The following is a 15,255-nucleotide window of genomic DNA, read 5'->3' on the forward strand; positions in this document are numbered from 1 at the left end:
TCCCGAATTTTGTGGGAAAATTCTCACACTATGATACTGCTTTCTTCCAAAGTAAATTCATTGCACGACAAAAATGATACCAAGCTAGCTAAAGTATCACGTCTAAATTGTCCCAAGACTTTGGCTAAACGGAAAGAGCGCAACACATGACGTATGAAATTAAACGTATATCATGAATTCAAATTTTGCCATGGCCTAAAAAACTTGATTTTTTGAGTGAAGGGTAAAGGGGAATGGATTATTATCAACTGAGTTTCCAAACATGCACTGCAGTCTGCAGCTTCTTGCAGATTTTCCAGTTACCAAAAAGTACCATGTCCAATTTCAGACATCTAAATTACACTCTAATTTATAAGAACTGGTAATACAAACTAAAATCTATTCAAAGACAAGAACTCTTCTAGTTTCTCTTTTTGACATCCAAAAATAAGAGAGGGAAAATAACCAGTAAACTTTAACGGACACATTGTCATAACAAGATTGAGTGAATTGGATTATCTCAAATATCATGTCAAATCAAACCAATGCCATTCAATTTGGAATTGAAAGGACATCTATTTTGAAACATGACCATTGGAAGGGTCGACAAATCAAAAACACCTAAACAATTTGTCACCTAAAGTCAAAAGGGTAACTCAAAGGATATTCATTTTAATTACTTCACTAAACTTGAATTTGAAGGTGAATTCAAACAATAACGCCCTCAACCTGTGAAAAAGTGGTGCAATGAGAACCCCGAAATATCCTTCAGAGCTGGTTTCCAGGGAGCGGCTAGATACGGAAAGTAAAACTTCAATCCCATATAGTTCCCAGGTTGAGAGCTAGAAACAAAAGTACTGTGGATCATACACTAATCAGTGGAAAATATAACCTAAGGCTTAAGCTTATCAAAGAACGAGAGAAAAGTTAAACGTGTACCAAAAATTAGAGCATAAACACGGATCAAGCTTCTTTCCTTGTAATCCTGTCATCCAAAAGTGAAAAGCATTAGGAATTAATTGTTCACAGTACATGAAACTAGTCGAAACATACTGTTCAATACATCGATGACATGAAAAGGTTTATATGCTCGATAAGGTTGAGATATGAGAATCTTCATATTTACTTGACCCCAGTAATGTCCATAAGGTAACTGCAGGAATATGGTTCTTGAATCTTTGTAACAAACATAAAAGGTTGGTTATTTTTTATTGAGTAGCATAGGTACTACTTTAGATATTTGTGCTGAAACTGAATCAGATAGAGTTGGGCACAATGAGGTAAAATAAGAGTCAAGCACAATATATCTCACCTGAAACAGTATATCCCGAGCGCTGATGTTATTTCATGAATAACAGACGTGGCAAAATGCAGATAGAGTGACACTGAATAATAGGAAAACCAATAAGAATAATCAGCCAAAACGACAAGATAAACCCCTGAGATTGGAAATCTCCAGTATATCATATCCGTCTAAATCAGAAAAGTGGATGTAATACCTGAGTATGCAGTGTAAGCAAGAAGAACCCAGAACTCATCAACCATAGGAACTCTGCAAAGAAGAGATTCTCATGAGCGTAAAGGAATACAAGAATTCTGAAAAGAGAATATTAGTGATATGTAAAAGACATACTCTCACAAAGTTGGTACGACTTAAATTCCTTCAAGAAATGAGACTAGTTTACACTTACCCATCGTTAAGTCTGGCGGTGAGTGCATTTGCAACGGCAAAAGGCAGACAAAGCAGAGACTGCAAACATAAAATTCCACTTCAAAAACACCGAAACCACAATGCTATAGGCATTATCTATTTATTTCTATTTTTCTTCAATAAATAGTTTTTCTACAAACTATCTAGTGTATCCAACATTCGAAGGAGAGATTATACCAAAACAACGCAGACTTTCTGTCGAAGACTCACTTTGAGGATTAACTTGTCCAATTAATACACTTAATTTTTCGATTTAAGAAAAAAAACTTGGTTTTTTGTCGCATAAAAGATATGATTTCTCTATGATAAAGTAAGAATAGGAGTTACTAATCCAGGATATAGATGTCACACTCCTAAGCTGATGTAGTTAAGTCATGGAATGATATTAACTTAAAGAAAAGATGGACTAGTTCTTGGCCTATTGAAAGATCTTATGAAATTAAATTAGCATATGTTATGGTCTTGCATTATTATCAGAAAAAGCGTACCATGCACATATTTGTTTTCAGACCCTTGGGTTCATCACACAAGTGAGCCAAAATCATCCTTCCCTGTGGAAAAAAACCTTACTCAGAAACAACTTAAGATGAACTTCAACTAGATTTTTGAATTTTGAGATGGCATCGATTCAAGTAGAGCATGAGATGAGATACATGAATTCCGCTAAAGATCTGCATCTACTCATTTGTACAAGTATCTTCAGGAAACAGCTCATACTCAATAATTGAGATGGAGATAAATTACCACAAGAAATCCGAATGCAAGCCCAGTCCCCACTACCATAAGATGAGGATAGTTCTTCATTAAGTCAGATGGAGATAAATAGTCCCTGCATAACAGCCAATATTAAATACCGTGATATGGTCCCAAAAATAATTAGTAATCTGAAAGTGAGAGATACCACAGAAGCACTCCTCCCAGTAGCACGACAAATGGGTAAAGCTGTCAACATGAGAAACGAAAATTTTCAAAAACAGACTATAATCACCAAATCATGTATATAATCTAAGAAACGTACTTACCATGGCCAGTGCCCGCGGCATACTTCCTTTTGTTGCCTGAACAACCTTATGAACATTGTTAACACTGCCAAAAAGAATTGACGTTAACACTCTTCCGCTGGCTTTACATGTTACAGCAGATTAAAGTACTATCAGCTAAATTATGGACAATCTGATTTTCATTATTTATCCTGGCTAGAATCCAAGAATCTTTAGATGATGAATATGGCAGTAATAGTGGACGCTTTCACCAGAGAGGGGAAAGGTGAACTGCGACGAAGCGGAATAAAGTAACTATCCAAAAAGAGATGCAAATACTACAATGCTAATGATAGACGTTGCCAAGATCTGTAATGGAAATTATAGATGTTGTCAATGCCAATAAGCCATTTCCAATGTTCCGAAAAATAAAACACATGTCTATTTCAAGCCCATCGAAGTATGAAAAATTACTCACTTGCAATAGACTGTTGGAATAACAGCAAAAGCTACCATCAGCAACAACACGGCTTTATTGGTCGGAATTTCTGAAATCAAAGGTTAATAGGAATAAGAATAATAAGAAACACTAAAATAAACTTTGGAACAGACAGGAAACACAGTATTCAGAAATGATACATATGGATATGCTCATGGAAGCAACAATCGTCTGAAGGCAGGTATAGAGACACAGAGTGCATAAAGCATAAAAAACTAGAATATGAATTCACTTGGAAATCCCATTAGAGAAATAATAATAAGAAAAGTAAAGAAAAGAAAGAGACAGACACGATATGTATTAGAGCATCTGTTCTAAAATGATCTCCCACTTTCAATAATCCATCTTTTCTTAGCATTACTCCCATCTCGTGCTGTGTGGGCTCTGGCATAAGTACTATTTTTCTTAGATGTATTTAACAAGTAAAAACTTCCTAACTCTTTAAAGAATAAAATAAAACAGAACTTTAGGCAAGTGACACATCTTAACCAGCTGTGGGTGACTAGAAGTTTTAACTTCAAGCCTTCATAGGTTCTGAAGTCAAGAAATGATCATGAGCTGGTAAGCAACAACTAATTCAGAAGTAAACAATTCCATAAACAGAAGCAAAAAGTTTTACCATTTGCAGCAGAATTCAAAGTTCAAAACTGACAAGCTTTGATATATAAAATCATAGAAAGTGTTCAATAGAAAAATCATAAAACTGCTTTAAGTAAATCTCTACAGAAAGTTAAAAAGCAAAAAGGGTAAAAGAAAACCGAACTAAAATGAGAGCATAAGATAAACTATATAAATACATGAATATCATATCAGATAAAGTACCTCCGATCAATACTCGGCACCTCATAATACATAGAGGGAGACAGAGAGGGTTGGGGAGAAACTTAAGAACTGAAAAACAAAAGGACAATTTATGCAAGCCTCACCGTTCAGAAAAGGAACCCAACTCACAAGTGGCATAGACTTCCCAAACTGTTGGGCCCACCACTCAGCTCCTGAAAATATAAAGTGTCAAGCTGGTAATAGAGAAATGCTGGTAAAAATGTGCAAAAACAACAGACTGGGGTAACTGGGAGTGAGGAAGGACATCAAAGGGGTTTCCTATTGAGCAGTTTCACATTAAAAAAAAAACAAGCTTACCCACTAGAGCTGTAAAGAAATGGCTGAGATATATCAACATGAGACCCTCTGTCGGTCCATTTACTACCGGAAGAATTAGAGTGTTGGTGAAATAGCTGAAAAAGGGAGCAACATCCAAAAACTAGATTAAGAGACCAAAGATACTAACAAATCTCTGGAAAACTAGGATGAAATATTGATCAAGATATTTATCTTATAAAGCTTTTTCCCTGATACAAGGAAATCCCTTGTTTTCGGCTTCGAAACTCGGAGCAAATGGGACCGCCCCTCTACCCTTATCCACTTAAATAGACTTGGTTAACCAGCTAGGATTCAAACTTGTGATGTGCACCTACCATATATCAGTGTTGTATTACCTTTGCCATTGCACCAAAATCCCAGGGCATGTCTCTCTTATATTAGTTTAAATTATCATTCTGTTAAGTTCATACTATTCAAATAGCTATTGCAACTAGTACACACATTTGATTTATATCTCCTCTTACTAATCCGCCCTTCTAATATTCTAAGCCAATATCCAAAACCTAAACATACTGAGGAGTTAAATCGAAACACCTACCTTTCCCAAGTAGCACAGTAGAAAGGAACAGCTGATATAACCCAGAACCAGAAAGTATCTCGTCCACACATAGCAGTGCTCCCAAAAGCCAAGGCTTCAAACTGCTCAGATTAAACACGAAATCTGTAAGTCACAAGTCTTCCCAGGGCAAGAAAAAGGATTACTAGAAAACAGGACATACAGCACATGCGAGCGCATCACATCCTGCAAATTGTGAAAGCCAAGACATCTAATCAGAATCACAGCAGTTAGCACACGCTCAACTTAGAGAGAGAATAATATAGGAATATATAAATGAAAAAGGAGGGGAAAAATCACCATGATCAAAAAGCTCTCCTAGTGGACTAGAGGAATTTGTACGTCTTGCTTGCTTTCCATCAACAGCATCAAACGTCTGCACCCATTCGGAAGAGCCCAACACAATCAAAGAGGAACTCCAGCAGAAGATGAGTTGCTCTAAAATGAGCTCAACGTAGCATAATTCAAATGTCATACTATATGCAAAAAAAATACTAACTTAAGTAATAACCACCCATCCGAGCAAAAAATCTCAAGCCAAACTCAAAGGACATCTTCAATATTAGAAAACAAAACATTGACCTCAAAACATGCTATGAACAAGAGGCAAACCTATTTCAAGTAAACTACCAGACAGAAGGAGTGAGATGTTCGATCAGTTGGAAATTTGTAGATACTCTTTTAAAGGCTTGCCTTTTGGAAAATACTGCTCCACTTTATAGAATCTAATGTGATCTCAATTCGTCTTGTATCATTCACAACCCAATAAGCTTTTTACACTACAGAACTGAGTTAATATTATAAGGTTCATGTTTTCTCCAAGTTGAACCTACTAATTCAATCTTGAACATATACTGACAAGCTGCAAACTTATCAGAGGGACTTTCACGATCTCAGATATTCGAAGACAAACAGCAGAGGAGGCAGGCTAAATGAAAGATCACACAAGTGCACCCTTTAATCTCTATTTTCTTTTGAGAAAGATAATAAAGTGGGACAGAGCAATGTGGTTATCTTAATTCATCTCAGGGATCTCTAACTACAAACTACACAAATTGTAGAGAGCCCATATGCCTCAAATCCTATGTTACAAGGATCTTTAATTTACATCCTTGTAACTATATCATACAGGTGACATGGGTAGGGCACGATTCTTCAAAATACACTATTAACAGAAAAGTGCATATACCCATGCCAATTAGTTCGCACACTGATATAGGAAGCATGCCCATTCCAGAGTCCATGTAACAATAGTCAAAGGCACATGATGTACGGATGAAGAGTTCATCAAATGCTACTACAAAAAACCAAAGAAGGAAAAACACACCCATAAAAGTTCATACTGGGTGTGGTAATGAAACAAGCCCCCTTCAGATACAAGTTTCTCTGAACTGTCATTTAGCTTCTAGACCAACAGGGGAAATGTTGGTAGTTGGAATGGTGGATCACATACATGCTAAGGCAAAATAAAGGAACACTTAAAAGACTAGATCAAGAGTCAAGACCTCAAAAAATTACTTGTAACAGCATATGTTTACCCTCTAGGTTCACCAATTAGACATGGAACTCAAATAGCATATATCTGGCTAAAACAATCATTACCATGAAACACATGTCGACTATCAAAACACTACTGCTACAAGAATAAATTAATAAGACCGTAATTAGGATTATGGCTAAGACGGGCAAACCTGATAGAGGAAGAGAAGCAATCCATGAGCAAAATTAACCCATCTTGGAGGAGGTGAATCCAATTGTGGAGAATATATCTGGGGACAAAAACTTATCCAGTAAGAGAGAAGGTAAAGAGTCCTATTAAGAAAAGCTTTTGAAAATTAAAAAAAAAAAAACACAAAATATTGTTGGAAAGATTCATGACTTACATCGTCAGGAAAGCAGAAGAGCTTTCGACAATAACATATAAGGATGTGGCAGGCATAACAAATGAATAACTCCATTTATTAGTCCTTAAAAACTTTGTTAAACATATCTTTTTTTAAAAATTAAAGAGTGTCCGAGCAGCAGACAAGCACTCTTCCAGTGGAAAGTATAGTTGCTGACGATCCAAATCACCACCATATCGAAAAATTAAGATACTAAAATTCAAATCCTTTGGATGCCTCTCCTGTATTATAACTTATTGAATTATTAATCAGGTATTCTGATCTAACTGTAATAGACTACACATACTTCCTAATCTACAGTCTGTTTTACAGGAGCTAAAGTGTGTGTATATATATATAGAGAGAGAGACAGAGAATGCATGTGCACTTGCTTGAGAGACACAAAGTATAACTCACATATCCGAGCAGTGCAGATGTGATTAAGAACAAAAATCCTGTAAGTGTAATCTGCAATGGACGTTATATATCAGACCTCAAAGCGCGGAGAATATACTAATGAGAAGAATAACATTTGCAACAAAGACCATAGAATACAGAGGGACGTACCATATTCGGTCTGGGAACGTATAAAGAACATGCACACAAAAACAATTGTTAGTTAACTCCGGAAAAAGAGAAAAAGATAAGGCATGATCATCTGGCTAAAGCCATTAGCAAGTAATTGTTATAAATGGGTGACAAATTCATGTTAGACTATTTCTTCTGGCACCTGATGATTATGCACTTCATATATACATATATTGTATACACACAACAACAACAGGTCCATTATATAGTTACAGAGGGAAATGGTCTATGCTTTCCTAATACTCCACCAAAACTTCACTATCAATAATTGTTAATTTCTTTCATCATCATCTTCATCATCAAGGAGGCTTTATCAGTGGCAAAAAGTTTGTCTCAGAAACAAGATCCTGAAAGTTTTTTTCTTCTAATTAGATAACCATGATCCTGAAAGTTGTTTTATTTCCATCACCATTTATGGAAGATGGCATTCCGTAGATTCATCAAAACCGAGAAAAGAAAGTTCCTTGAATTCATATTCCTTAATTCGGCATTCCACCAACAATACCGCTGTTCCATTTCAGTTCCGAGATCTGCTCTTCTATTCTAGGGTGTTCAAACAGTTAATTCTACGAGTGAATAGAAGCAGTACAAGGTTCTGAATAGGAAGAATTTTTTTTTTTTTTTTTTTTTGGGGGGGGGGGGGGGCGCAGGTGTTTTTGAATGAAAGACTCTTTTAGACCATCCAAAGACAAAAATCATCCAGAAATTCCTACGTATCTCCTCTTTCCACATCACCATCTATTCTGAATTCCTAATAGAAACTTTTCTTCTTTATCGTCTCTTTGTTTCCTTCTTGACAGGTAATAAAAGAAGTTCTTGTCCTCCAACTTGCCAAAATGAATGGACAGCAAGACCCAGTGGGCTCACCAAGGAAGCAAATAAATGGAACCCATATACAAGAAACATCACTACACAAACACTAGAAATTTAAACACACATATGCACAAAATTGTCAAGGAAAAAAGATTCATCATAACATTCAGAGAGAATGAGAGAAAACTTACGGCATCCAAAGGGGGAAGAAATTGACACAACGACTCCAAAATGGCTGCAACACATACTTAGCAACATAGGAGTGATCTACCCCACTGTATTTGTACCTATGAAGCGCTTGCACTCCATGTGCCCCTATGTAACCCATCCTTTCTTTCCTTCCTCTCGCTCCCTCTGGAATCACCTATAAACCAATTGGAATCTGCACAAAAATAATACGGTTAAAAGTTTCAAAAACGCTAAAATCAGTATCTAAGCGTACGATAGGGTTCCTAGGGAGGTCTTATGGAGCTGCTTAGAGGATAAAGGGGTCCCGGTTGACTATATTAGGGTGATTAAAGACATGTATGCTGGAGCTAAGACTCGGGTTAGGACAGTAGGAGGTGACTCTGAACACTTTCCAGTTATTACGGGGTTGCACCAAGGGTCTGCGCTCAGCCCATTCCTATTTGCCCTGGTGATAGATGCACTGACTCATCATATTCAAGGGGAGGTGCCATGGTGCATGCTATTTGTTGATGACATTATTCTAATTGACGAGACACGAGGCGGCGTCAACGAGAGGCTAGAGATTTGGAGACATGCTCTTGAGTCTAAAGGTTTCAAGTTGAGCAGGACGAAGACGGAATACCTCGAGTGCAAATTTGGAGTTGAGCCGACGGAAGCGGGAGTTGAAGTGAGGCTTGACTCTCAAGTCATTCCCAAGAGGGGTAGTTTCAAGTACCTTGGATCGGTTATCCAGGGGATTGGGGAGATTGACGAGGATGTCACACACCGTATAGGGGTGGGGTGGATGAAGTGGAGGTTAGCGTCGGGAGTCTTGTGTGACAAGAAAGTGCCACCGTTACTAAAAGGTAAGTTTTATAGAGCAGTGGTTAGGCCTGCCATGTTATATGGAACTGAATGTTGGCCGGTAAAGAACTCACACATCCAGAAGATGAAAGTAGCAGAGATGAGGATGTTGAGGTGGATGTGCGGGCATACAAGGATGGATAAGATTAGGAATGAAGATATTCGAGAGAAGGTGGGTGTGACCCCCATGGAGGACAAGATGCGGAAAGTAAGACTCAGATGGTTCGGGCACATTCAGAGGAGGAGCACTGATGCACCGGTGAGGAGGTGTGAGCGACTGGCTGTAGTGGGCACGCGGAGAGGGAGAGGTGATCAGACAGGACATGGCGCGACTTAGGATTACTGAGGACATGGCCCTTGACAGGGAATTATGGAGGTCGAGCATTAAGGTTGTAGGTTAGGGGAAAGATGTGAGTATTTCTACAACACAATAGAGTGAGACTAGCCAGTTAGGAGTTAGACTAAGAATGTCATTGGTCGTCTATTGATGCAGGGCTTTACCTGCTAGTTTTACTATACCAGCCATCTATTTCGTATTTCGTATTCTGTATTTCATATCTCTTATATTGCTGTTATTTTATTATGCATTTTTATGGTACTAATATATCGGCTCCTGTTGCTTTTTTTGAGCCGAGGGTCTCCTGGAAACAGCCTCTCTACCCTTCGGGGTAGGGGTAAGGTATGCGTACATATTACCCTCCCCAAACCCCACTTGTGGGATTATACTGGGTCGTTGTTGTTGTTGTATCAAAATTCGATTTTGAATGTTGAATCTGAGAAACAAAGTAGAAACACAAAAGTGGCATGCCTAGAATTGTAATATAGGAGACAAGTTTTGTAAGCCAATTCCAAAAAGCTAGCAGACAAAGAAAATTTGAGCATTGATTCTGAGATACAAAGTAGAAACACAAAACAGCACACCTAAGCGGCAAGACTATGACCACTTTTCCGAACCATCACCACAGTAAAAAAAGAAAACAAATTTGATGGGGACTCTCGAAATAGGATCTTGAACATTTAATCTGAGAACAAAGTAGAAATACGAAAAAGGTGTGCTTGGAACCTTATGACAAATTTTTCAAAACCAATTCCATAGTTAAAAGAGAAAATAATTTGATGGGGCTATTGAAAAGGGAGTTTGAACATTTGAATCTGAGAAAAAAGTAGCAACACAACTTTTCCAATGCTAATTCCAGAGTTAACAGGAAAAAGAAAAAATACGCAAACAAACTTCATGGGTACTATCAAAATGGGATTTTGAACATTGAATCTATGAAACTAAGCAGAAAAATGAAAAGGGTGTGCTTAGAATCCAATAATATAACAAACCGATAAGCAATTTCATAGTTACAGTATCAAAATGGGATCTTGAACACTGAATCTATGAAACAAAGCAGAAATACGGAAAGGGTATGCTTAAAATGCAAGAATATGACAATTTTTGATAAGAAATTCCAGAGTTACAGTATCAAGGTTGGATTTTGAACATTGAATCTATGAAACTAAGCAGAAATAAGAAAAGGGTATGCTTAGAGTATGACAAATTTTCATTAGCAATTCAAGAGTTACAGTATCAAAATGGGATTTCGCACTTTTTTTAAAAACAAAATTTGAATCTGAGAAAAAAGTAGCCACACAACCTTTCCAATATGAAATACGAAAAGGGTATGCTTAGAGTATGACAAATTTTCATTAACAATTCAAGAGTTACAGTATCAAAATGGGATTTCGCACATTGAATCTATGAAACTAAACAAAAATAAGAAAGGGTGTGCTTAGAATGCAAGAATATGACAAATTTTCATGAGCAATTCCATAGTTATAGTATCAAGATGGGATTTTGAACATTGAATCTGTGAAACTAAGCAGAGACACGAAAAGGGTATGCTTAGAATATGACAAATTTTCATGAGCAATTCCATAGTTATAGTATCAAGATGGGATTTTGAACATTGAATCTGTGAAGCTAAGCAGAAACACGAAAAGGGTATGCTTAGAATATGACAAATTTTCAAAAGCAATTCCAGATTTTCAGTATCAAGATAGGATTTTGATCATTGAATCTATAAAACAGAGCAAAAATACGAAAAGGGTATGCTCAGTATGCAAGAATATGACAAATTTCATAAGCAATTCCATAGTTACAGTATCAAAATGGGATTTTAAACATCGAATCTAAGAAACAATGAAAAAATACGAAAAGGGCATCTTTATAATGCAATGATATGAAAAGAAATAGCCATTCTTGGAAGAAAATTTGAGACTTAAAAAGGGTTTGCAAAATCTAACCTCTGTTGAAAAGAGGATGCAGGGAGTGATCCTCTGGAGAAGCGATGAGCAAATGCTTTCTGTTTCTTGGAATACAAAAAAGAAAGTAACGAGTATTATTGGAGCAAAAGAAGAGCAAAATGGAAATTTGGGTGGGTGGGGGGGTGTTAGACTTTGGAGTACGTGGGGTGGGGAGGGGCCGGACCTATGTTTTTTAGTTAAGTACATTAATGTTTGATTGAGGATCATTCGCCTAAAAAAAGGTTCAATTTATTTTGTACCTAAAGCTATAGACTATAGAGAATATCTCCGAGAATTGCTCAAGGCTTAAGCCAAGCTGGAAATATATAGAGGTTGTTTCCACTTTCCAACAGACTTTCGGCTTAAAATAAAAAGAAACAATAGAAACAAATAATATCGATAATAAATACCATAAAAATAATAACAACAACAATCTAAGTTGAACGACTTAGACAAATGAAAAAAATTCATGTAGCGTTTTATGTTTGTTGCTATTAAAATTTTGGTTTCAAAATTTGTACCGATTTTAGTAACCATTAAGACATATTTAGTTGCGATTAAAATTTTGGTTTCAAAATTTGTACCGATTTTACTAACCATTAAAATATACTCCCTCGTGTTCACAATAAGTGACCAATTTGCTTTGGGCACACTCATTAAGGAAATACTAAATTTTAGACGAAAATAGTTAGTGTGACTAAATTATCCTTCATTAAATATTGCATCATACTTATAGTAACACTTATTTCTCTTCTTAAATGTGAGGAGTAAATGACTAAATGACTGTTTAGGGATACGTACATAAGGGTAATTTCGGAAAAACAAATTAATTTTTTTTTAATTATATAAATGGACACTTATTTGGGATCAAAATAAAAAAGAAAATTAATCATTTATTGTGAACCGGGGAGAGTATTTAGTTGAGATTGAAATCTTGATTTGAAAATTTATATCGACTTCATTAATTACGAAGCCAAATTCAATATGTTTTTATCGTTTGTCCAAATCAACTTTCAATGAAGTTAGTAGCTTTACCTAGGGAAACTTTTTTTTTCTTTTGTCCTTTCTTTTTTTCCTTTCTATCTGCATTAATGATCAATCTATCCATCTAGGATTACTTCACCATTTGTTTTGTTCATCTTTTAATGATTTAACACTTGACCATTTTTGTATCATTTTGCAGAATTGTCAAATCTCTAGCCTGCTTCTTAACTAATTGAAGAAGTAACTTATTACTCCTTCACTTTTGCTTGTCCACTTTGAACTTTTACGTCCAATAAAAAAAATTATAATATATATTCTACCATATAACCCTTAATAATGATGGCATTTTAAAAAGTCTTGAAAAATAATTTTGAAAATAAGCAATTAATGATAACGGTAAAACAAAAAAAAAAAAATTGTCTTTCTCTTGATTTAGTATAGCGGAAAAGTAAAAGTGAAAATGTATTTTTAGTATAGCCAACAAGTAAAAGTGAACAGACGAAGTATTAGTAATATAGATATATTAAGCAAAAAGATAGAAAAAGGAGGTAAAAATAGCACGGGCTAGCCAGTTTTCGGACTGGTCATTCAAAAATAGCCAGCGTTTGCAAAGTCATTGAAAAATAGCAATTATTTTGCTGCAATACGGAAAGTTCCAGCATAATATACCGGAGATCGGTGCACCTATCTAAACTTCCAGCATATTATGTTGGACCCCAAACACGCGGAGAGTTCCAACATAATATAATGGATTGGAGCACATGTGTCTGAACTTCCAGCATATTATGCTGCACCAATATATTATACATGAACTTATTATGGAATATTTTTCGGATTTTGAACAGTATTTTCATTCAAATTTATCTTTACATGAAAAGCAGATAAATTTCGATTAGATTTAAAATTATAGTTATTTTTAAATAACTACTTGGCTATTTTTAAATTTGAGCAAACGGTCCAACTTGCAATGGATAGTTACAATATTTTTATTTGCACACGTAATAAATGGACCCACTGTCACACGGTCAAAGAAAAGAAAAACTGGCCAGTCAGCCGCTTTCCGTCGACATCCCTGTTCGTCGACGGAGGGCAATTTAGTATTTTCCCTACTTCTATATATTAGGTAAAATTCCTTTTGTATCCGTGCATTAGCTGATTTGTGTTATTCAGAAAAAGACTATTTACGTAATTTTGCACTTCACTGCCCCTGCTTAATTTTGCTCTGTTTCCCCCTCTTACTTTCTGCAAAATTCACCCATCTTCTCCTTTTTCGTCCCTTAACCCTTGTGGATTTTAGGGTACTTTTTGCTTTCATAAATTGAATACCAATTTCCGGAATATAAAGTGATATTTTGACAGAAAATTGAGGTTTTTGCTGAGTTTTTCTCAATTTCACATTTGCTCCACTATGATAATCAAAGGTTAGATTTACTACTCTATTTCTTCTCCTTCATATAGGTGTGAACGCATGGAATGGAGAAATTGAGATGGGCCCTACAGTTTCAGCCAACTTATCTAGTGTGTACAACCGATGATGCTAGCACGTGCAATACCTCTAAGCCAGATAAATTATAAAATACCATAAATGCCCCTACGTAAGCAAGCATGTTGTCGGGGGGGGGGGGGTGCTTTCTCTCCAAGAATTACACACAAATATCTCCTTCCATATGTTTAAGCGTGACTAGCAACATTAGATGCAAGACGGAAAGCAAATTTCATGAATAAGGTAGCAAATAAGGTGATGAAATACAAAATATATATAATATTCCAAAAATCTAAGCAAAATTTTTTTTCAATAGGTATGGTTGAGATTCATTGAAAACATATAGATGAGTCAATATACAAAATTTAACGAAGATTGGAGGTGATTTGGACTGAATTGCTATCAAAATTCGTAGTTAAAATCGAATTCAAAAAATTCGTCTGGGACACATGTATCTCACATGTGATACACATTTGACACAAATATGATACACAAGTGATACATATTATTTTTCTACGTTCATCTTCTACTTCAAATTTTCAATTCAAAACACCTCAAAACTTCATCAAATCATCCCAAAACTGAGATTCAAGCTCCCTGAGATGTACCCAATCTATTCTAATAACACTCACTCAAAAGAAAGCAAAAATTATTTTTTTTGCTACAAATAACTAATTGACTAATATTAATAAAATTTTATGAATTGGTCAAATTTTACAATAAACTACTTATAAATGGACATAGCTGATATTTTCTCTGATCTACTTAAATATGGTTTATTCTCAATCTTTTTTCTGGAAAAAGCATATTCAACAATGGGCTAAAGCCTCTTTCCAAATGACGTCCAGCTCAAATCCAAATGGATAACATTGGGCTGACCAGCCTTGGAGCCCACTAACTAAGAAGTATATGAGCTCTTCAAAATTACTGGCCTTTTCACTTAACCAGTGTACCTTTTTTGAAGAATTAACCCAAATAGCTGTATACTTAACCATTTAAACTAAAAATAGCCGGTTAATATATGTATAATTTATATATTATATGTGTATAATTATGTATAATTAATGTATAAACTATATATATGCCTAGAAAAGGAAAATAATGAATATGTACGGCTATTTGTATAAAAATCCTTTTTTTTTTTACTTTTACTTCTTTTTCTTTCTTTTTCCTTTAAAAAACCAGGAAGGAGTATGATGATACACGGTTGAATCTTGATATGGTGTGGTTTTGATCATGTTATAATATGATTTTAATCATGTTTTATTAATCTTAAAGGTGATTTGGTTTGCAGATG

General features: G+C 35.6%; 1 protein-coding gene across 2 annotated transcripts; it reads right to left on the reverse strand.

Moving 5' to 3' along the window:
- Positions 1-472: 472 nt before the first annotated feature.
- Positions 473-11,656, reverse strand: LOC107795102 (choline/ethanolaminephosphotransferase 1). 2 transcript variants are annotated; one of them, XM_075239902.1, is made up of 20 exons: positions 11,492-11,656; positions 8,362-8,552; positions 7,337-7,346; positions 7,187-7,237; positions 6,578-6,655; positions 5,187-5,262; positions 5,050-5,072; positions 4,869-4,969; positions 4,310-4,404; positions 4,096-4,164; positions 3,149-3,218; positions 2,713-2,776; positions 2,592-2,632; positions 2,435-2,519; positions 2,179-2,241; positions 1,671-1,729; positions 1,479-1,531; positions 1,292-1,364; positions 919-964; positions 473-821 (listed from the first exon to the last, which is right to left on the reverse strand). In XM_075239902.1, exons 2-19 carry the CDS (start codon positions 8,496-8,498, stop codon positions 943-945), a joined length of 1,170 nt encoding a protein of 389 aa, XP_075096003.1. In that variant the 5' UTR covers positions 8,499-8,552; positions 11,492-11,656; the 3' UTR covers positions 473-821; positions 919-942. The 2 variants fall into 2 exon arrangements, with proteins under 2 accessions (XP_075096003.1, XP_075096002.1); XM_075239901.1 differs by lacking the exons at positions 8,362-8,552; positions 11,492-11,656 and having other exon boundaries at positions 473-836; positions 7,337-7,435.
- Between the last annotated feature and the right edge of the window lie 3,599 nt (positions 11,657-15,255).

The sequence above is a fragment of the Nicotiana tabacum genome, chromosome 20 (genome assembly GCF_000715075.1).
Source record: "Nicotiana tabacum cultivar K326 chromosome 20, ASM71507v2, whole genome shotgun sequence".
NCBI lineage: Eukaryota > Viridiplantae > Streptophyta > Magnoliopsida > Solanales > Solanaceae > Nicotiana > Nicotiana tabacum.